General features: G+C 40.1%; 1 protein-coding gene across 5 annotated transcripts in view; it reads right to left on the minus strand.

Annotated features, from left to right (window-relative positions):
- The window catches only part of SPECC1L (sperm antigen with calponin homology and coiled-coil domains 1 like), a 182,963-nt gene that overhangs the window by 96,931 nt on the left and 61,748 nt on the right, over positions 1-24,284 (minus strand). For all 5 annotated transcript variants that reach the window (XM_049865402.1, XM_049865404.1, XM_049865406.1 and 2 more), the window contains exons 6-8: positions 11,822-11,895; positions 10,603-10,778; positions 7,452-7,615 (exon numbers count right to left, since the gene is read on the minus strand). In XM_049865402.1, the coding sequence (XP_049721359.1) occupies positions 7,452-7,615; positions 10,603-10,778; positions 11,822-11,895 (414 nt within the window). The remainder of the gene's footprint in view (positions 1-7,451; positions 7,616-10,602; positions 10,779-11,821; positions 11,896-24,284) is intronic.

The following is a 24,284-nucleotide window of genomic DNA, read 5'->3' on the forward strand; positions in this document are numbered from 1 at the left end:
TCTGCACTAATATACATTACTACCAACAGTGTGTATTACTGTATGCATGACTTTTGACCTGCTTTAAGTCAAAGAAAACAGATTTATGTATAATCACAGGATACAGATCCTAGAAAATTTTACTTTCATTAGAACGACTTACCAAAATGATTGCCCTGAGATAATCTTTAAATTTTAAACTAAAAAAAATCCCCTGAAGTCTTCTTAAAACCAAACAAGAGTTTAGCTTAACTAGTAAAGAATGTCTACTTTGAACATCACGCTCTTTTAAGAACTATCTATATGGGATCAAACTGACAGCAGCAACCCGAAAGATGAGATAGGAAACTTAGGGGGTAGTGAGTTTTATGTTAATGAGGCAGGAGCAACTAAGAAAAGATGGTAAGAATGATTGCACAACTCGAAGAATGTAATCAAAGTCACTGAATTATACATGTAAAAACTGTTAAATTGGTATATATTCTACTATGTATATTCTCAACAATAATAAGAAAAAATAAAATAGAAGTTTAAAGAGTTTATAAATGAAGAAATTCAGCTTTAGGACATATTAGAATCAACCGTTTAAAAAATCTACATCTCTTTCCCCTGCCCAGAGCTGCGAAGATTAGAGACGAAAAGGAGCCAGGCATTTGACGGAGGGCAGGGGGCTTCCAGGCAGAGAGAGGAGCCTGTGTAAAACAGCTTGGCTGGTTCAGAACGAAAGCATTTGTGGGAGGGCAGGATGTGACTCAACTGAGGTGAGAGACAGGCAGAGGTTAGGTCCTGCAGGCAAGGCGAATGATCTTAATTTCATTCAAGCTCTAATGAAACAATTAAGGAATTTTAAACAAGAAAAGATCTCCCATGAGAAGAAAACAGGGAGATTTGTTAGGAGGTTCTGAAATTTCTAGTTGATGGTGGCTTGGACCAGAGACTGTGTTACTTGAAAAGAAAACAGAGTCAAGATATATATGTTGGAGGCTGAAATAGGTAGGCTTGCTAATGGATTTGATGTAGGGGTGAGGAAAATGAAGGATTTAAAGAAGATTCCTAAATTTCTGGCTTCAGTAGTGGGCAGAATGGTTTTGCCATCATTTACTGAGGGACCAGAGTTTGGTTTGGGATGTATAAGAAGTCTAGGAAACACCTGACTGCTGATGTCAAGAAGATATTTGAATATACGAAATTAGAGGAGTGGGGGGAAGGCCTGGAGTTTTACATCTGGAAGTTATCAGGCAGAGAGAAGAGACTTGAAAGTCATGGGAATGTCTTTCTCCATTAAGAATAATGTTGGCTGTTGGCCTTTCATATATGCCCTGAATCATACTGAGGAATTTCCCTTCTATTCCAATATTATCGAAGGTTTTCATAAAGAAAGAGCGTTGGATCTTATCAAATGCTTTTTCTGCATCCATAGAGAGGATCACGTGGTTCTTTTCCTTTGTTCTACTGATGTGATGTATTATGTTGATTGATTTTCTAATGGTGAACCACCTCTGCATTCCGGGAATAAAGCCTAATTGGTCATGGTGTATGACCCTTTTAATATGCTATTGGATTCTGTTTGTTAGTATTTTATTGAGGATTTTTGCTTCTATATTCATAAGAGATATTGGCCTATAGTTTTCTTTTCTTGTGTTTGTGTCTGCTTTTGGTATCAGGGTAATGTTTGCTTCATAAAATGAAATAGGGAGTATTTCTTCCTTCTCGATCTTTTGGAAGAGTTTAAACAGTACTGATATCAATTCTTCTCTAAATGTTGGACTTTCCCAGTGAAGCCATCTGGTCCAGGGCTTTTTTTTTGTTGGGAGGTTTTTGATCACTGATTCAATCTCTTCACTTGTTAGGGGTCTGCTGAGACTTTCTATTTCCTCTTGAGTCATTCTGGGAAGTTCGTGTCCTTGTAAGAATTTGTCCATTTCATCTAGGTTATCCAGTTTGTTGCTGTACAATTGTTCGTAATATTCTGTCACAATCCTCCTTATTTCTATCGGGTCAGTTGTAATGTCCCCTCTTTCGTTTCTTATTTTGGTTGTTTACATCTTTTCTTTTTGTCAGTCTAGCTAAAGGTCTGTCAATTTTATTGATCTTTTCGAAGAACCAATTTCTGGTTTTATTGATTCTATTGTTTTTCTGTTTTATTTATTTATGCTCTAATTTTTGTTATTTCCTTTCTTTTGGTAGATTTAGGGTTAGTTTGCTCTTGTCTTTCTAGTTCGGACAGCTGCTGAGTTAGGCTGTTGATTTGAGATCTTTCTGGTTTTTTTTTTTTCATGAAGGCATTTACTGCTATAAGTTTCCCTCTAAGAATTTCCTTTGCTGCATCCCATAGATATTGGTATATTGTGCTTTCATTTTCATTTGACGCTAAGAAATCTGTGATTTCTTCTTTGACCCATTGGTAGTTTAATAGTGTGTTATTTAATTTCTGTGTCTGTGTACTTTCCAGTTTTTTTGTTTTGATTTCTTCTTCCTGTTATTGATTTCTAGCTTCACTCCATTGTGGTCAGAAAAAATACTCTGTATGATTTCATTCTTTTACAATTTACCAAGACTTGCTTTCTGACCTAACGTGTGGTCTATCCTGCAGAATGATCCATGTATATTAGAATAGAATGTATATTGTGCTGTTGTTGTGTGGAGGGTTCTATATATGCCTGTTAAGTCTAGTTGGTTTACTGTATCATTCAGATCCTCTGATTCCTTGTTGATCTTCTTTCTAGATGTTCTGTCCAATATTGAAGGTGGTGTATTGAAGTTCCCAACTATTACTGTAGTGCTATCTATTTTTCCTTCAATTCTATCAGTATTTGCTTTATATATTTAGGGGCTCTGATGTTGGGTGCATATATATTTATGACTGTTAAATCTTCTTGATTAATTGATCCTTTTATCATAATATAATGTCCATCTTTATCTCTTCTAACAGGTTTTTTCTTAAAGTCTACTTTGCTGATATTAAGATTGCCACCCTAATCTCTTTTGGTTATTGCTTACACATAATATTTTTTTCCATCCTTCCACTTTCAACCTATTTGTATCCTTGGGTCTAAGGTACGTCTCCTGTAAACAGAAGATAGTTGGATCATTTTTTTTTTTTTTTTTAACCTATTCTGCCATTTGGAGCATTAAGTCCACTTACACTACCAATAAATTACCAATAAGAAGGGACTTACTTCTGCCATTTGTTATTCGTTTTCTGTGTGTCTTAAGCCTTCTTTGCCTTTTGCTACTGCTTGCTTTTGTGTTTTGTTGGTTTACTGTGGTGAGTCATTCTGGTTCCCTTTTCCTTTTCTTTTGTGCATGCTTTTTATATATTTTCTTAGTGGTTAACATGAATAATACATTTAAGAGCTTCTATTTATAACATTCCAGTATAAGTTGGTGCCAACATAACTTCAGTAACATACAAAAAGTTCTATATCTCTACCATTTCTCTCCCTCCCCCCTTTTGTTGTTCTTATCACTAATTATATTCATATTTCATGTGCCCAGTAACATAATTTTATCCTTGCTTTTTATATATTTCTTATTTAAAAACATGAAGGACAACATAATTAGAATTATCAAGGCTGCATACCTTACTACTATCCCTTATACTTTCCCCTTGAAGTCAGAAACAAGACAAGGGTGCCCACTCTCACCACTTCTTTTCAATATTGTATTAGAAGCCCTAGCCAGAGCAGTAAGACAAGAAAAAGTAAGAAAAGGTATCCAGACTGGAAAAGAAGAAGGAAAATTATCTCTATTTGCAGATAGAAAACCCCAAAGACTCCATAAGAAAACTTCTAGAGCTACTAGAGGAATTTAGCAAAGTTGCAGGGTACAAGGTCAACAAACAAGTATCAGCTGAGTTTCTATACACCAGAATGAGCAATATGAAAGGGAAATGAACAAATCAATCACATTTATAATAGCATCTCAGAAAACAAAATACCTGGGAATAAACCTAACCAGGTATGTAAAGGACTTACACCGTCAAAAGTCTAAAACACTGCTGAAAGATTAAAGAAGACTTAAATAAATTGAAAGATGTTCCATGTTCATGGATTAGAAGACCTAGTATTGTTAAGATGTCAATACTACCCAAAGTGATCTATGGATTCAACACAATCCTGATCAGCCTTCTTTACAGAAACCAAAAAGCCAAACCACAACTTTATGTGGAATGGCAAGAGGCCCCGAATAGCTAAAGCAATGTTGAGAGAGAAGAACAAAGGCAGAGGACTCACCCTTCCTAATTTTAAAACATACTATACAGCTACTGTAATCAAAAGAGTCTGGTACCAGTATAACAACAGATGCACAGATCAATGGAACAGAATTGTGAGTCTAGAAACAAATCCACATATCTACGGTCAACTGATTTTTCACAAGGGTACTAAGTTCATTTGATGGGGAAAGAAGAGTCTCTTCAATAAAGTGTGTTGGGAAAACTGGATTTCCACATACAGAAAAATGAAACAGGATCCATGCCTCACATCATACACAAAAACAAATTCAAAATGGGCTAAGAACCTACATGTGTAAGCTAAAACCATAAAATTCCTAGAAGAAAATGCGGGGGCAATGATGCCAGGCCTGGTTTTTAACAATGGATTGTCTAATATAACAACAAAAGCACAAAGAGCAAAAGATAAAATACATAAGTGGAACCTCACAAAAATTAAAAACTTCTGTTCTTCAAAAAACTTTACCAAAAAGGTAAAACGACAAGCTATCAACTGGGGAACACCTTCAGAAACCATACATCTACTAAGCATCTAAGAACCAAAATATATATAAAATTTTGACAACTTAAAAACAAAAAGACAAATAACCCAATTATAAAATAGGCAAAGGACCTGAATAGACATTTCACCAAGCAGGACTTTCAAATGGCCAAGAAACACATGAAAAGATGCTCAGCATCATTTACCATTAATGATGCTGAGCATCTTTTCATTAGAGAGATGCAAATCAAAATCACAATGAGGTACCATTTCACTCCCACTAGGATGGTTAAGATTAAAAAAAAAAAACAAAAAAACCCCAGAAAATAACAAATGTTGGCAAGGATGTTTGCAAACTAGAACCTTTATCCACAGCTGGTGGAAATGCAAAATGGTACAGCCATTGTGGAAAACAGTGTGGTGGTTCCTCAAAAAACTAAAAATAGAACTACCATATGACCCAGCAATTCCACTCCTATGTAGATACCCAGAAGGCTTGAAAGCAGAAACCCAAAGAGACTTGTACACCAATGTTCACTGCAGCACTATTCATAACAGCCAAAAGGTGTAAACAACCTAAATGCCCATCAATAGCTGAATGGATAAACAAAATGTGGTACATGCATATAATGGAATACTACTCAGCCAGTAGGAGAAACAAAGTCTTGACACATGCTACAGTATGGATGGAACTTGAAGACATGCTGAGCGAAATAAGTCAATCACAAAAGGACAGATATTGTATGACCTCACTTATATAAAAAGATAAGAAAAGGCAAACATACAGAGACTAAAGTTTATTAGCAATTACCAGGGGCTGAAGTGGGGGAGGTAATGGAAAAACTGCACTGATTAAGGATAAAACCAAAAAAACCAAACCCACTGCCATCGAGTTGATTCCAACTCACAGCGACCCTAGAGGAAAGAGTAGAACTGCCCTATAGAGTTTCTAAGGAGTGCCTGCTGGATTCGAACTGCCCACCTTTTGGTTAGCAGCCGTAGCACTTAACCACTACACCGCCACGGTTTCTCGATTAAGGATATGGTTATTGTAGTTGCTGTCAATAAGCTGTACACTTGTAAAAAGCTGAACTGGCCAAAGTGGTGCGATATATATATTTACAACAACAACAAAAAGGAGTAGCTGCTGAGGCTGCTTATATATAACCAAAAACCCCACGGGATGTAGTTCCTTGGTTTGGAGGTTTTTAGGTCATGTTTTCACGGGGCATCCCAGTTAACTGGCCTAGTGACGTGTTTAGTGCTTCTTCTACCTCCTAGTTCGTGGCGAAGTACCTGGGATCTTACAAGAGCAGGTGGCCTTCCAAGGCCCTACAACTGGTCTCTATTCACCTGGAGCAACAGAAGGAGGAGAGTCAAGAATAGAAGGAAATGGAAGGTGTGGCTAATTGCCTCATGAACAACTGCCTCCTTTGCCATGAGACCAGAAGAACTAGATGGTGCCCAGCTACCATTATTGAACACTTTGATCAAACATTCCATAGAAGAACCCTGATCAAAAGCAGGAAGATGCAGAACAGAATTTCAAAATCTCACGGATTCCATTCTAGAGCCATGGACACTGGATGAACCCCCAAAACTACTGCCCTGAGATAATCTTTAAACCTTAAACCAAAAATATTCCCTGAAGTCTTCTCAAAATCAAACAATTTAGCTTAACCAGTAAAAATGGTCTGCTGTGAGCATTATTATCTTTTAAGATCTACATGAGATCAAATTGATAACAGCAACTTAAAAGGCCAGATAGGAACCTGGGGGGGAGCAATGAGTTTATGTTAACGGAGGAGGAACAACTCAGAAAAGGAAGGTGAGAATGGCTGCACAACTCAAAGAATGTAATCGGTGTCACTGAATTGTACATGTAGAAACTATTGAATTGGCATATGTTTTCCTGTGTATATTCTCAACAACAACAACAAATAAGTAAAATTTAGGAGAAAAAACAAAGTACGGAAATGTGTGTGACCTACCAAGGGGGAGACTATGCATCACTGATGGGGTTAAGGAACAGGTCTGAATTAAGACCTCTGAATCTCAACAGATTCCAAATCTCCTACTGAAATTCACCTTTTATTAAGACTAACTCATTAAGACTACAAGAACTAGATGGTACCTAGCTACAACCGATGACTGCCCTGACAGGGAACACAAAAGACAATCCCTGAGGGAGCAGGAGTGCAGTGGGATGCAGACCTCAAATTCTCATAAAAAGACCAGACTTAATGGTCTGACTGAGACTAGAAGGACCCCGGAGGTCATGGTCCCCAGAACTTCTGTTAGCCCAAGACAGTAACCATTCCCAAAGCCAGCTCTTCTGACAGGGATTGGACTGCACTATGAGATAGAAAATGATACTGGTGAGGAGTGGGATTCTTGAACCAAGTAGACACATGGGACTATGTGGGCATCTCCTGTCTGGAGGGGAGATGGGAGGGCAGAGGGGGACAGAAGCTGGCTGAATATACACGAAAATGGGGGTGGAGAGGAGTGTGCTGTCTCATTGAGAAGAGAGCAACTAGGACTACATAGCAAAGTTTTTGTATGAGAGACTGACTTGACTTGTAAACTTTCACTTAAAGCACAATAAAAATTAAAAAAAAAGACTAACTCATTAATACTACATATGAGGTCTAATGAGACTAAGAGAGTAAGATGGTAAAGAATATCTAACTAGTCAGGAAACACGTGATAAGTGAATATGACTGTCTGCACTTGGTATAACGTGGGAGAAAATACCTTGAGATGCACTGTCGAAGGACTTGATGAGGGTTTTGACAGTGGGGGTTGGCTCTGAGGACGTCGAGGACCTCCTACTCAGCCCCATCCCTTGTCGTAAGGCTGCCAGATCTCTCTCAACAGCATTCATGTAGTTATAGACCCGACCTCGCTCCTCTTCTTGCCTAGAAACAATATTGAAATCAGAGCATTCTTACGTATGTGCCAGAAGACACACATTTTCCCCTCCCAACTGAAAAGCATTAGAAAGTATTTGTTAAAAACACAAAACGGCAGTATCAGCAGACTAAATAAAGTACCTGGGCTAATGTTCTCATTTGCTGGCACATTCCAGGAAATGGTACTTATGTTTTTATATCAGGTTATTCTAAGTAGGTTAAGCAACCATCAAATCCTATTTTCATCTGAGTAAGTGTAAGGTGATGACACCACTAATCGATTAGAAGTAAAGTGGGAGGCAGCCTAGCCAAAGATCCTGACTCAGAACGGGAACCTGAGGTTCCGTGCAGTGAGAAGCGGGCCTTTCTCGGACTGTCTGTGCAGCCACCAGCACACCTGCACGAACTGCCCTGAATCTATCAAAAATGCCACGCATACACGAGGACGTACAAAAAACGGAAATCAAAGACCACACTCTTAAAAAAGCAAAATGACAAAACTGCTGCAGCCTCCAAATAGAATTTCTACAAAGAAAAAAAAAGCCGAGAGCCATATTAGTAACGTGACTCCATGAGATACTTCCACGTGATGAATAATGAGTCATCCAAAAAATCGATTTCATTTCCTTTCTGGCTGGCTCTAATTCACCAAACTAACACAAAAGTTTTAGTCTGGAATGACATTATAGTTGCAGAGTTTGTACGTGTCATATAACTCTCACGGAAGTTTACAAGGGGACAGAAATTACTCCAGTCCTGAGGAAAATGTCTTGGGTGCCTGTTGGCTCTTCGGGCGGGGCATTTTACTCAAGGTGTACCACAGGGCCTCATGCTCGGCCAGCTGTCATGATCAGAAGTTTTAATAAAGAATCAACAACAGTGACTATCACACCTTGGTCTTAGGGCCCCTTTACACTCTTAAAAATTACTGAGGCCCTCAAAGAGCTTTTGTTTACACAGATTATTGACTTTTACTGTATTAGAAATTAAAATTAAATACCTAACATATTTATTTTAAAAAATAAAACTAAAGTAGGACTTATTAACATAGATGACATACGTTTATGAAAAATTACTATATTTTCCTAAACCAAAAAAATCAGTAAGAAGGGTGGCTCTGTATTACATTCTTGCAAATCTCTTTAATGTCTACCTTTATAGAAGACAGCTGGATTTTCATTCTCCTTTTGCATCACGTCTATTGAGATATGAAAAGCAGCAGGCCTCCCACTGATATGTAGTTGGAAAAGGGAAGGCTATTTTAATAGTTTGTTCAGATAACTGTGACAATTTTCCTTTGGTATTGTTGTTAGGTGCCGTCATGTTGTTTCCGACTCATAGCGACCCTGTGTACAACACTGCCCGGTCCTGCACCATCCTCACAATTGTTATGCTTGAGCCCATTGTTGCAGCCACTGTACCAATCCATCTTGTTGAGGGTCTTCCTCTTCTCCGCTGACCCTCTACTTTACTAAGCATGATGTACTTCTTCCGGGGACTGGTCTCTCCTGATAACATGTGCAAAGTATGTGAGATGAAACCTTATCATCCTTGCTTCTAAGGAGCATTTTGGCTGTACTTCTTCCAAGACAGATTTGTTTGTGCTTCAGGCAGTCCATGGTATAGTCAATATTCTTCGCCAACACCATAATTCAAAGGCATCAATTCTTCTTCGGTCTCTCTTATTCACTGTCCAGCTTTCACATGCATATGAAGCAACTGAAAACACCACGGCTTGGGTCAGGCGCACCTTAGGCCTTAAAGTGACATCTTTGCTTTTTAACGCTTTGAAGGGATCTTTTGCAGCAGATTTGCCCAATGCAGTGCGTCTTTTGATTTCCTGACTACTGCTCCCATGGGCATTAATTGTGGATCCAATTTTTCTCTGCTATTATGCCAAAACTCAACAAATGGTAGCTACCTCAAGGTCAGTTGCAATATGGAATCTGAAACCCTATCAATGAACTTTTCCTACTCTGTCCACTAAAATCCACTGGTAAATCTCAGGCTTTCAATGGATCTCCACCCACATAGGATTTTGTGACATCATGTGCTAGTCATAGATTGGTAATATGAGTTTTATACCAGTAGAGAAATAATAATCTTCACTTTATGTTCTGCTTAAGGAAGCCAAAGAAAATGATTTTGCAATACTTTTCTCTGGGCCATAGACTTGAAAGCCAGAAAGACAGCATTCAAAACATACTCTTAAATTATTTTTCTAAAAATTTTTCCTAGGTGTCTGAAGAATTACTCAAAGTAATGAATAAGGACCTCAAACACAAACTTAACTATCCCCCACTCATAGATGGAGTCTCATCATGGAGCTCAGCATATGTCACAAACCCCATCCCCTCTAACGATTTTTATGGGTTTCCACGTTAGATGGGAAAAATACTACTCTGGACACGCATGCAGCATAAAATAGAACAAGCGAATTCCTCACGGAGTGACGGGGAGGAACTTGCTTTGTGTTCTCTACTATGGTCTCTAACATACTAGCTAAAGTGTGCTGATCACTGCCCTACGCACTTCACAGGCATAACTTCATTCAATCCTTCCTTATAACAACACTGTGAAGCAGGTGGATTGTTTCCAGTTTTAAGATGAGAAAATTCAAACTTGGGGAGATTAAGGGTCCCGCCCAAGATCATACAGCTGGTAAGAGGCAGAGCTGGGATAGGGAAAAATCTGCCTCCAGAGCCCCATCCTAATCATGAAGCTATAATGTGAAAGGTAACAGGCTGGAGTGTGGTGGTGGGGGACGGAGAGAACCACTGGTGATGACCGACAGTGACAGCGACTCTGCAAGAGCCATACTGACAGTGCTATTTTACAAGTGCCATAAAACAAGGCCCAGAAAAGCTGAGGAGCTCCCACTATATCCAAACTCAGTCATACCAATGTCAAACCTCAAGTGCTTTCCATGACACCACATCACAAAACTGGGATTTACTGAAACACGCCCACACAACTGGTTTCTCAGGACATACTTGCGTGACTTGATCTCCTCTAGTTCTTTTGTAAGTTTCTCATTTTTTTCTTGAGCCTCGTGTAACCGGCGCTTCAGGTCACCAATCTCTTCTTGGGCTTCAGATTTAATGTCGTTTGCGATGACGACTGCAGTCTGGAGATCAGCTTGAAACTGCCGCCATTCTGCAGATTCTTCCTATGTTAAAAAAGTATATTTTTATTTCCAGAAGATTAGCAGTGAAGATTTGTTTAAAAGCAATACAATTTGTTTATGATTAGATTGTTGTAAAGCACTGTAATCCCTAAATGACAACTAACTTTTTTAAAATGCCATTACCAATTTCCAATAGGTAATGCCACCATTATCAGTGACCTTGCTCTTAATGAGAAAAAGATTTTCTAGCTGGCCTTTCTACTAAGGCACGAAGCACTGAATGCTCAGGAAATATTAATGATGACAATGTCAAGCCTCCCTTCCTCATGCAATTTCAAAGCAAGTCTTCTGAAAATAAACACATCACCCAAAATTCACAAAGCTTACCTCTGAGAAGCTCAAGAAGGTATATAAATAGTGTGTGAACTATACTGAAAGGTGTTACAATGAAAAACTATAAATATCCTGACATCAAAAACCAAAAGGCAAAAAAAAAAAAAAATTTAAAGTAAAGGAAAAGGAAGCAAGAAAAAAAACACTAAACCCAATACAGACAAAGCCCACCGAGAGGAGGTGAGGCGCTATGTGCCCAGCTGCCTCCCACAGTCCTAGCCGATGCATACGGCTAGTGGGAAGCTCCCATGCCTCATCCTTTTCGGGAGCCACACTGCTGGGCTACTCCCAAGCACCTCCCCACACCACAGCAGTTCTGAGCAGCCAGACCACAAGATGGGTTCTCCCCATTTTCAGCATCACAGCAGTGCTGCTGTAGGCAAGCAAGTCAAATCCACGTAAAGAAACCTCTTGTAAAAACATATTTGGTTGAGACATTGTATAGTCAGCAGCTAATAAACATGACTTACATAACACTTGATTCCTAAATTCATCTTTTAATTCCACCTATAACTTACTAATAGATTCTTCTTCCCAGAATCTAGCACCAGTCCCCATTTGAAATGATGGCATTTGCTAGCTGTAATGTCATAACTGTATCTAGAGAAGAATGAGAGTATATGGTACAATGACACCTCAACTTCCAGAAAGCTGGGTTTTCTAACAAGAGAATGAATGAGGATTTACCCTACCCGCAGTCTCCTGTGGAGCGTCTTGATTTCTCTTTCCATGTCATGTTTTTGGTCCTGGAGTTTTTTAACTGTATCTGAAAATACCACAAAAGTTAAAATTTTATTCCTAGACCTGTGTTCAAAAGGAATACTATAAAGGGAGGGGGCACTTAAATATGACATTCAAAGAAAAAAAAAAAAAAGGCCTAAAAACTTAAAAAGAAAAAAGTGATGTTCATTCCAAGTCATTACTCAATTTTACATCCTAAGGAAAATACCAAGTTTAAGTCACAACTTGTAGATCATGTCCTTCCTTAGTATCTCAATTCTGAAACAAAAAGTTAATTGTTAGAAACACACGTTGTTGGTGCATCACCTATCAAAACAATGACTGCTATTAAAATGTAAACTGTTAATCACAAGGGTTATTAATCTAAGGTATTTATGCAAGCATAATTTACACACTAGAATAAATTCACTGACGTGGTAAATTAGTACAGTTCTTTTAAATTTTGCTATTTAAATTATACAGAGTGTATTTACAAAATTAATATATTTATAAAAGAAAACAAAACAAAACCCACTGCCATCGAGTCAATTCCAACTCATAGTGACCCTACGGGACAGAGCTGAAATGCCCCCTAGTGTTTCCAAGGTTGTAAATTTTTATGGAAGCAAACTGCCACATCTTTCTCCTGCAGAGAGGCTAGTGGGTTTGAACCACTGACCTTTCAGTTAACAGCTGAGTGCTTAACCACTGTACCATCAGGGCTCCAAGTAAAACAGTAACGCCTCAAATTTTTTCTTGTATAATGTGGATTTTCTGAGAACAATTTCATTTACTCTATAAATATTTAACAAGTTTAGTAACATGCGAAGTATCATTCTAGATACAGTGGAGGTAACAAAGGTGAAGACAAAGCAAAGGCCAGTCCTGTTGGGACCAGAAATGTACAGGGAGGCCCCATTTGACTTTGAGATTCTATTCATGCGTGAGAGGAGATGCTTGGGAGGACGCCATGCCGGCGACCACCACCCACCACTGGCAGCTCCCACAGCTCAGAAAGCCAGCACTTGCCCTGTGGTTAAGCACCACAAAAGGACCCTCTACTCTGACTTTACCTCTCACTCACCCCCACCCTTTAGACCTGTACGCTCCCCTATGTGGTCCAACTCTGCCTTCTACAGCCTTGTAATAGGCTACTGCCAACATTCTTAAATTTCTCCACACATCTGTCTCAACCGCTAAACTGAAAACGCTTCGAAGGCCAGAGACATGTAGTGTCTTCCTAGTCCCACCACCTGGTACATGACATGATTTTAAAATGGAATAAATGTATATGCTGGTATAAATAAATGTTGTTATCTACCGTGGAGTTGGCCCCAAATCACGGCAACTCCACACACAATATAAAGAATCACTGCCCACTCCTGCGCCATCCCCATGGTCAGTTGTGGATCAGACTGTTGTGATCCACAGGGCTGTCAACGCTTGATTTTCAGAAGAAGCTCAACAGGCCTTTCTTCCTCGTCCCTCTTAGTCTGGGAACTCTGCTGAAACCCGTTCAGACTCATAGCAACACCTAACTCTCCACTGAGACGTGGCTGGTGTCTGTGCATGACGTGCGCGGTCTCCCACATAGAAGGTGCAGTTCTACCACTGTCGTAACAAATAAATAAATAAACGTGTCAAGCTAACGGTAGCACCAAGGAAAACCAATTCCCAAATCAGTGGCTCCTTGGAAACTCTACAGGGCAGTTCTACTCTGCCCTATAGGGTCGCTATGAGTCGGAATCGACTTGATGGCACTGCATAAGGCTTTTTTTATAAATTAATATTCCATTGACAAAGCTTAATTATTTATTATCTGGGACATTCTAGCTACAGATATTGGGTGTTTCTGAGTAAATAACGTTCCCTTCCATTACTTACACTTGGGAGCAGGAACCCAGCATAGTGAAGAGCTGTGTGCACTGACACCTAAACCAACAACCAATCTCCCTTAAGCTAGCAGGTTGTCAGCTTGGACCGAAGTCCCTGAAGTATGAGCACACGATGTTCTTTCTTAGCTTCCTCACTACCTTGCTTGTGCCAGGTCCACCAGGATGCTGCTCAGCTAAGATCTTTGTGATGTGGTGTCACAACTTAGTGTTCACACATTTGTTCTGATACTTTAACACGACATGATTTCACTTCAGTGACAACATAAAGCCTAGAGTTATTCACAATAATTATATATATAATAATTATTGTAAATATATAATAATTATATATTTCCTAAAACAGGGTAAAAAAATAAATGAGATAAAATTTGGAGAGGAGGAAAATTTGCCAATTCTGGTAGCCAGTAATTAATTTCCCCCCATTCATTGCCCCAAAACTGTTGAACAAAGTTGTTGTTGTTAGGTGCTGTCAAGTCAGTTCAGACTCATAGTGACCCTGGGTACAAAAGAATGAAACACTGCCCAGTCCTGTGCCATCCTCACGATCGTTGTTACGCTTGGGCCCACTGTTGTAGCCAGTGTCCTCAATCCATCTCATCGAGGGTCTTTCTCTTTTCTGCTGATCCTCTACATTACCAAGCATGACGCCCTTCTCCAGGGACTGGTCCCTCCTGATAACATGACCAAAGTACGTGAGACAAAGTCTCATCATCCTTGCTTCTAATGAGCATTCTGGCTGTACGTCTTCCAAGACAGACTTGTTTGTTTGTTTCTAAGTCCACAGTATATTCAATATTCTTTGCCAACACCATAATTCAAAGGCGTTAATTCTTCTTTGGTCTCCCTTATTCATTGTCCAGCTTTCACATGCATATGAGGCGACTGAAAATATCATGGCTTCGGTCAGGTGCACCTTAGTCCTTAAAGTGCTTTCTTGACTTTTTAACACTTTAAAGAGGCCTTTTTTTTTTTTTTTGTAGTAGATTTGCCCAATGCAATGTGTCGCTTATTGTTTGACTGCCGCTTCCATGAGTGTTGACTGTGGATTCCAGTAAAATGAAATCCTTTACAACTTCAATCTTTTCTCCATTTACCGTGATGTTGCTTATTGATCCAGTTGTGAGGATTTCTGTTTTCTTTATGGTGAGATGCAACCCATACTGAAGGCTCTGGTCTCTGATCTTCATCAGTAAGTGCTTCAAGGCCTCTTCACGTTCCGGAAGAAAGGTTGTGTCACCTGCATATCGCAGGTTGTTAAAGAATCTTCCTCCAATTCTGATGCTGTGTTCTTCTTCACATAGCCCAGCTTCTTGGATTATTTGCTCAGCATACAGATTGAATGTAAGTAGAGTGAAAGGATACAGCCCTGACACATCTTTCTTGACTTTAAACCACACAGTTAGGGTCTATGAAATAAAAAGTTCAAAATGTACTCCTTAATTCAACAAATACCTCTAAAGTACCCACTTTGTATCAGGCTTTCTTCTAGGTGCTAAAGATATGAGGGAGAGGAAAAAAAGAGATCGGCGGCCCTCACGGAGACAGGCCAATCTGTGTCTAGGTAATAAAGGAGGTTGTTTCCACATGCAAAGTTTTAGAAAAGGATGAAAATTTGCCTCCTACACGAGCTACTTCAGACCTCACCTATCCAACCTGGAAACTCAGGGTTCCACGAACGATCTGGCTGGCTGAGGGCAGAGCAGACATCACGCAAATGGATCCATTCTGATGGCAGAGATGGCTCTGAACCCACAGGGGGCTGTGGGTCCGCTGACCTCACACCTGGATAGATCCAAGGTCTCAGCAATGAGGCACAGTGAGGACGGAAGCTGAGGGATTCTGGTGTTGACAACACCTGGGGCTACACATTGCGTTTACACCATAGCCACTGACATGCAAGAACTATTTTATAATTAAAACAAGCAATATTAGGGGTGTTAATTTCTCCTTACTGCTGAATATTGTTTTTCTTCTATTCTTCTAGTCACAAAGGACACATCTACAACTATCTTTCAGATATGATTCACACAAGACAAACAACAGCAAATCTTACTCCAGCTCACTTTACTGGCGTCTTCACTCTCAGGTGACATCTTAAACTGCACGGTCATCTTATACTGATCATAAAATTCCAACTTTCATTCATTTCTTACGTTTCATCCTTTTTTCCTTTATCAACTCTTATCCACGACCGTGGGAGCCAAATAATCACTACTCTTAAAAGGACCTTTTTCTGCACTTGGCACTACCCGTTTATCACTACCAAGTCCTATGTCTGCTTCCCTTAAAGAGAAGCTAGCAGCTAGTGGGCAGAGACAGAATAAAGCTCGTTAAAAGTGTCTCTGGGGAATTTGAGTTAAACTTTACAAAATCACGTCTCTGTTTTACTTTGTAATAATACAAAGTATTAAAAATGACATCATTTTTCCCGCTGAAACAAAGGAGTTTGTGCTTAAGTTCTTGTTTTGAAGAGTAGCTTAGCAAAACTGCCATCTGGCACAAGCACTGGTCACACAAAAGGCAGTGTTATTCAACTCTGGAGCCTCCAGAGTTTCCTTCCTCGGCAGTTTTCCTAGTGTCGGGAACACTGCCACCTACTGTCAACTCAGAAGCAATATTAAATTCTGCCAAAGAGCGGAACTACTGCTACTGTAATCTCCTGATTTTGTTCTCATGACAAATTACATCTCTATTCTTTAATGGCTATTTTTATTCTAAAGATCAGATAAGTTCTATTCTTGTTGTTATTAGGCCCATTTTGCTCTGAACAATTTTGAGTATTGTCTTGCCCATTTAATAATGGAGTTCATAATCTTCTAGCCACCCGAAGGATCTACCAACCCTGACAAATCAATACTAACCACCAGGCCCCAACGCTGGCTCTGGTTATATGTCCACAAGCATGCAGGTGTTACCTGGCAGCTGCCACAGGCAAAGGGTTAACCTAGGACTCTTGGGAGCATAAAATAATGAACGCTCATAAGCAACCTTTCCTGTCCTCCAAATCCCTGGAAAACCATCAGAATAATGGAGCCAAGGTTTAGCCGGACTCTTGCATGGGGTTGAGTACTTCCAACTGAACAGCCAGACATGATTTTTAGAGAATGGGAAAGGAAAAGAGTAGTCAATATGTTAAGATGCCACAGCCCAGGGGAGAGGAAGGGCAGCGGCATACATGGCCTGCAGACCACTGCTTTGACCCCAGTCAGAATTCTTGATGTGGGAAGAGGACACAGACAGGTGTCAAAGGAACCCATTTACTATATCTGTTTTTTATTACCCCCAGAAAGTATGCTGGAGTTGTCTGCTAGGTGCCGTCGAGTCAGTTTCAACTCACAGCAACCCTATGTACAACAAAATGAAACACTGCCTGGTCCTGCACCATCCTCATAATCGCTGTTACGGTTGAGCTCATTGTTGGCAGCCACTGTGTCAATCCATTCTGTTGAGGAACTTCCTCTTTTTCTCTGACACTCAATTTTACCAAACATGATGTCCTTCTCCAGGGACTGGCCCCTCCTGATAACATGTGCAAAGTATGTGAGATGAAGTCTCACCATCCTTGCCTTTAAGGAACATTCTGGCTGTACATCTTCCAAGACAGATTTGTTTGTTCTTCTGGCAGTCCATGGTATATTCAAAATTCTTTGCCAACACCATAATTCAAAGGCATCAATTCTTCTTTGGTCTTAATTAATTGTCCAGCTTTCACATGCATATGAGGTAACTGAAAACACCATGGCTTGGGTCAGGCACACCTTAATCCTTAAAAAGTGACGCCTATGCCCAATGCAATGCATCGTATGATTTCTTGACTGCTGTTTCAATAGGTATTCACTGTGGATGCAAGTAAAAGAATTCTTTTACAACTTCAATCTTTTCTCCATTTATCATGATGCTGCTTATTGGTCCAGTTGTGAGGATTTTTGTCTTCTATTGAAGTGTAATCCGCACTGAAGGCTGTGGTCTTTGATCTTCATCAGTAAGTGCTTCAAGTTCTCTTTCAGCAAGCAAGGCTGTATCATCTGCATACTGGAGGTTGTTAATGGATTTTCTTCCAATCCTGATGCCCTGTTCTTCTCCATATAGTCCAGCTTCTCGGATTATCTGCTCAATATACAGACTGAATAAGTATGGTGAAAAGATACAACCATGATGCACACCTTTCCTGATTTTAAACCGCACAGTATCTGGTGGTTCTGTTCAAGCAGCTGCCTCTTGGTCTATGTATACGTTCCTCTTGAGCACAACAAAGTGTTCTGGCATTCCCGTTCTTTGCAATGTTATCCATAAATTGTTATGATCCACATCATCAAATACCTTTGCACAGTCAATAAAACACATGTAAACATCTTTCTGATATTCTCTGCTTTCAGCCAAGATCCATCTGACATCAGCAATTATATACCTCTTTCCATATTCTCCACGGCTTGAATTTCTGGCAGTTCCCTGTCGATGTACTGCTGCAACCACTTTTGAATGATCTTCCGCAAAAATTTACTTGTGTGTCACATTAATGATACCACACGATAATTTCCACATTCTGTTGGATCACCTTTCTTTGGAATAGATACAAATATAGATTTCTTCCAGCCAGTTGGCCAGGTAGCTGTCTTCTAAATTTCTTGGCATAGATGAGTAAGCACTTACAGCACCGCATCTGTTTGTTGAAACACCTCAATTAGTATTCTTTCAATTATTGGAGGCTTGTTTTTCATCAATGCCTTCAGTGCATCTTGGACTTCTTCCTTCAGAACCATAGGTTCTTGATTATATGCTATATCCTGAAACTGCTGAACGTCAATTCTTTTTGGTACAGCAACTTTGTGTATTCCTTTCATTTTCTTTTGATGCTTCCTGGATGGTTTAATATTTTCCTCCTGGAATCCTTCAACATTGCAATTCAATGCTTGAATTTTTTCTTCAGTTATTTCAGCCTGAGAAATGCCAAGCGCGTTCTTCCCTTTTGGTTTTGTAGCTCCAGGTTTTTCCACATATCATTATAATACTTTACTTTGCCTTCCCGAGCCACCCTTTGAAATCTTGTTTGGTTCTTTTACTTCACCATTTCTTCCTTTCTCTTTAGCTATTCTACGTTCAAGAGCAAGTTTCAGAGTCTCTTCTGACATCCATTTTGGTCTTTTCTTTCTTTCCTGTCTTTTTAATGACCTCTTGCTTTCTTTATGTATGATAATACCCTCTACATCATTCCACAACTTGTCTGGTCTTCACTCATTAGTGTTCAATGTGTCAAATCTATTCTTGAGATGGTTTCTAAATTCAGGTGGGATATATTCAAGATCATACTTTGGCTCTCGTGGACTTGTTCTAATTTTCTTTAGCTTCAACTTGAACTTGCAAAGATCTATTCTGCAGTTGGGCCCTGGCCTTATTCTGACTGATACTATTGAGCTTTTCTATCTTCAATGAAAAAGAGGAAGACCCTCAATGAGATGGATTGACACAGTGGCTGCAACAATGGGCTCAAGCATAACAACAATTGAGGATGGTGCAGGACCAGGGAGTGTTTCGTTCTGTCATACACAGGGTCGCTATGAGTCCGAACTGACTTGACGGCACCTAACAACATTGTCTCTTACCACAGAAGCAGTCAGTCAATTTGATTTCTGTGTATTCCATCCTGAGAGGGCCATGTGTATAGTCAGTCTGTGCTGAAAAAAGGTATTAGCATGAATAAGATGTTGGTCTTCCAAAGTTCTACCATGCAATCTCCTGCATCGTTTCTATTACCAAGGCCGTATTTTCCAACTACTGTTCCTTCTTCTTTGTTTCCAAGTTTCGCATTCCAATCACCAGTAATTATCAATGCATCTAATTATCACTGCATGTTTGATCAATTTTAGACTACAAAAATTGGTAAATATCTTCAATTTCATAATCTTTGGCCTTAGTGGTTGTTGTGAAATTTGAATAATAGTTGTATTAACTGGTTGTCATTGTAGGCCTACGGATATTATCCTATCACTGACAGGGTTGTACTTCAGGATAGATTTTGATATGTTCTTTTTGACAATGAATGCAATGCCATTCCTCTTCAATTTGTCATTCTCAGCATAGTAGACTATATGACTGTCTGATTCAAAATGGCCAATATCAGTTAATTTCAGCTCACTAATGCCTAGGATATTGATGTTTATGTGTTCTATTTCAATTTTGACAATTTCTAATTTTCCTAGATTTACATTCCACATTCCAATTATTAATGGATGTCTGTCACTGTTTCTTCTCATTTTGAGTCTGGCCACATCACAAGTGAAGGTCCTGAAAGCATGACTCCATTTACATCATTAAGCTCGACTCTACTTTGAGGAGGCAGCTCTTCTGGCACTATATCAAACAGGGCTCTCCTGCTAGTCACAAGGTTTTCATTGCCTAATTTTTTTCAGAAGTAGACCACCAGGTCCTTCTTCCTAGTCTGTCTTAGTCTGGAAGCTCAGCTAAAACCTGTCCACCACAGGTAACCCTGTTGGGTTTGAAATACCAGTGGCATAGCTTCCAACATCATGGCAACATACCTTATAGGGTTTCCAAGGAGCAGCTAATGGATTCAAACTGCCAACCTTTTGGTTAGCCACCAAACTCTTAACCATTTCACCACCAGGGCTCCAAAGTAATGTATACTCAAAATAAAAAGCATATTGGAAGAAGTACAGCCAGAATGTTCCTTAGAAGCAAGGATGGCAAGACTTTGTTTCACATACTTTGGACACGTTATCAGGCAGGACCAGTCCCTGGAGAAAGACATCATCCTTGGTAGAGCAGAGGGTCGGTGAAAGTGAAGAAGACGCTCAACGAGATGGACTGACATAGTGTCTGCAAAGATGGGCTCAAGCACAGCAAGGACGGGGAGGCTGGCACAGGACTAGGCAGCGTGTCATTCTGTTGTGCTTCATGTTGCTATGGGTCGAAGCCAATTCAATGGGCAACTAACAAGAACAATAGCACTATTTATATTGTTGCATAATCCCTTCCACTTAGCAGTGCATTATGGACATCGTTACCAATAAATACAGATCTACAGCAGCCATAGCAGTTCATCATTTGGATACATTATGATTTATTTTAGCAACCTCCTATTAATTGACATTTAGAATGGTTCCAATTTTTTCATTATAAACACGACAAATGTGTCTGCACAGCTGTTCAGGTATAACTTGAAGATATGTCTTAGAAGCTGAAATTTTGAGGAAATTACCAACAGGATCCAAATCAACCAGTTAAAAGATCCTAGCTCAAGTATATTGGTTTTCGTTTTTAGAATTCACCAAGTTACAGCATTTATTATATAGAATATACTGAAATCAGTACTTCTTTAAGGACCACCATTACTTCTGGCTATTTCACTGCACCATTACATTTGAAACTGTCATTAGTTTTTCAATTACAAAAGTAACACGTTCACACTACCACTGACTTGCTTTATTTCACTATGTAACATTTCTCCTTGCCATGCACACAGACCTTTCTCCCTCATTTTCACTTGGGAAAGGGCAGCCCACAGTGGGCATGTACCTAGGTTATTAACTAGATCTCAGCTGCTGAAAATACAGGTAGCTTCTACGTTTGTGCGCAACAAACAATGCTGCAACTAACATTCGTATCTATGTATTTGTTTCTGAAGGACAGCTTTCTGCCAAGTGGGATTGCTAAATCAGTGTCATACTTTTAAACTTTTGATAAATACTGCCAGAATGACCTCCAAAAAGGCTGCAACGATCCAGACTGCTTGCAGCAAGATATAGAAAGCCTCTTCTTCCTTCTCTTGCATACTATCAATATTCTTAATTTTTGCCTATCTGCTAAGTGAAAATTGGTATCTTGTTTTACTTGGCATTTCTTTGCTTTTTAGTCAACTTGTGCACCTTCTTGTCCCTTTTTTTGACTTATCTATTTGTAACCTTTATGTAGCTAGTGGACCGTCCTGTCTTACTGATTTTTAGGACCTCTTGCTCTGTGTATGTGTTACAGATATTTCTCTCAGTCTGTCTTTCATTTATAGTAATTGTGCAGAACTGAAAATCTGAATGTATACTTACTTAAGTATGAGACTTCTCCTTTATGGTTCTGGGCATTCTGCCATGCTCAGGAAGGTTTTTCTCATCAACAAATGATACAACTCTCCCCTGCCATTTCCTTCTGCTGCTTTCCTAATGCGGAGCTGCCCCTGCTCAGCAATGTCGTCAGTGGTCCACGAAAAAGACACCAGGCCTGTGGTAGGTGTCAGGCTTCTAGCCCCCAACCTCTGGAACCTCAGAGGCAGGAAAGTCACCTATACTTAACTCCAAACACACACATAGCATTCCTATGCAAACAGTTGTTAGATGCCATCAAGTTGATTTTGACTCATATCAACCCCATATGACAGAGAAGAACTTCCCCATTGGGTTTTCTTGGCTGTGATCTTTATGGAAGCAGATCTCTAGGTCTTTCTCCTGCAGAGTGACTGGGATAGGTTCGAACTGCCAACCTTTCAGGTAGCAGTCAAACACTTAACCACTGCATGATTAGGGCTCCTTATGCAAATAGTAAGTGGTTAATAAAGTCATTGTAACTGATGGATACATTGGCTGAGCCACACCTGAGATGCCACTATCCTTGACTCCCATAAGCTCTGGGTTGCTGGACTGGGAACGAAGGCATTAACTTTATTTTGTCGGGCTTGGCTACTCTGCTTCTTTCTGCTGTTCCTCTTCAAGCTGTTGGTTTACTCCCATGTCTGGTGAGTCCTGGTTGGTTTCCCTTATTTATAAAGAGCAGATTAATTATTACTAGTGACTTCTGTGTTCCTCAACAATTGGAGAGCCACTGTCCTCCCCTCAGGCCTCTGGAGAGCTTACACATAACAACTGGGTAAGGACTGCTGTGACACACACTGTAGGTAGGCTCCCTGGATGCACGAGGGGGACAGGCTGCCTCAGCTGCATGGCAGTGGTGGTGGATGCATTGTATGCTGGGCCTCTGTGGTCCTTTCCTTGGGACACAGGCAGTCACCGCAGGCCTGGTTCACTTCTCTTTCTGATCCCAAGTTCAGGCTAGGAGTCCGTGCACCACATCACTCAGAGAAGATCTCTAGCAAGCGGCAGGCTGGGGTAGCACCAGGACCAGCATCCTCCAGAGCAGAGAAGTGGTGTAAGGGCCTGGTAACCCCTCAGCACCATGGCCTGCTTCTATTCCCTGTCCCTCCACTCTGAGATGGAGGCTTTGGCACCCCAGCCCCCACTCCCATACTTTGCCAGGAGCATCATTACTCAGAACTTTGGGATTCTTCTGGGCTGTAGGTTTCTTTTCCAGTTGATTTCTCCTTATCCCCAATTCCAGAAATTAACCAAAATTGTTTATGGGGCTCTTTCTCTGTTTTCTGTTTTGCTTTAGGTTCATTATCATTTTTATGTTTCTCGTGCTATATCAGGGGAACTCTGGGAAGGAGAGGAGATATAAGCATGATCTCAGGCCACCATCTTGATACGGGAGTCTTAGCAGTGTTTATTAATGAGTTTTTACATGAGATCTTTCTAGCTTGAATTCTTTGTTACCTAGTGCTTCTGTTAACACAAATACCACAAGTGAGCGACTTTACAGAACAGGATCTATTTTCTCACAGTTCTAAAGGGTGAAAGTCCAAAGCACGGTCTCAGCCATGTCGATACCCTCCTTGTCAACAGCCCTGGGAGTTCCTCACATGGCATCTACCTTCACCCTAAGTGGCTCTCTAAGTCTATCCTCATCTTTTTAAGACTCAGAATTGATTAGGTTTAGGACCCATCCTACACTGGTACACCCTCACTAACACAACAAAAGAAAAACTCTATTTCCAAACAGGGTCACATTCACAGGAATATGGTTCAGGAATTCTACACATATTTTGGGGGGACACAATTCAAAACAGATGCTAAATCCAAGAACTAGCTGAAAAGCATTGCAGGCCAGGTCTATGCAGAGTTAGGTACTGATGTTGTAATGGGAACTCACGAGCAGACTTTCAGCATCACTGTAATAACCCCCTAACTTATAGACAGAAAGCTACCTAATACTGACACTGTAAAAACTGAAGGGGCCATCTCACCCAGCCTAGCATCTCTATTTATGGATGAGGAAACAGAAAGGCCAAGTAATTTCATCTCTTCTATTTCCTATTGCTGCCATATGCAATTACCACAAAGTTAGTAACTTAAAACAGCACATATTTATTAGCTCACAGTTCATGGGTCTCACTGGGCAAAAATTAAGCTGTTGGCAGGGCTATGTTCCTTATTGGAGGCTCTGTGAAAGGATCTGCTTCCAAACTCACGCAGGTTATTGGGGGAATGGAGTTTCTTGCAGCTGTAAAACTGAGGTCCCAGTTTCCTTGCAGGCTGTCAGCCAGGGGCCAGTCTTTCCCCCTAAGACTGTCAACATTCTTTCTCAAGCTTCTCCCCAACTTTAAGGACTCATGCTTCAAATCTTTCTGACTTTCCCTTCTGCCCCAACTCTTCCTGTGTTTCTCTCGGACTGACTCTAGCTGGAAAAAGTTCTCTGCTTT

The sequence above is a fragment of the Elephas maximus genome, chromosome 22 (genome assembly GCF_024166365.1).
Source record: "Elephas maximus indicus isolate mEleMax1 chromosome 22, mEleMax1 primary haplotype, whole genome shotgun sequence".
NCBI classification, from domain to species: Eukaryota; Metazoa; Chordata; class Mammalia; order Proboscidea; family Elephantidae; genus Elephas; species Elephas maximus.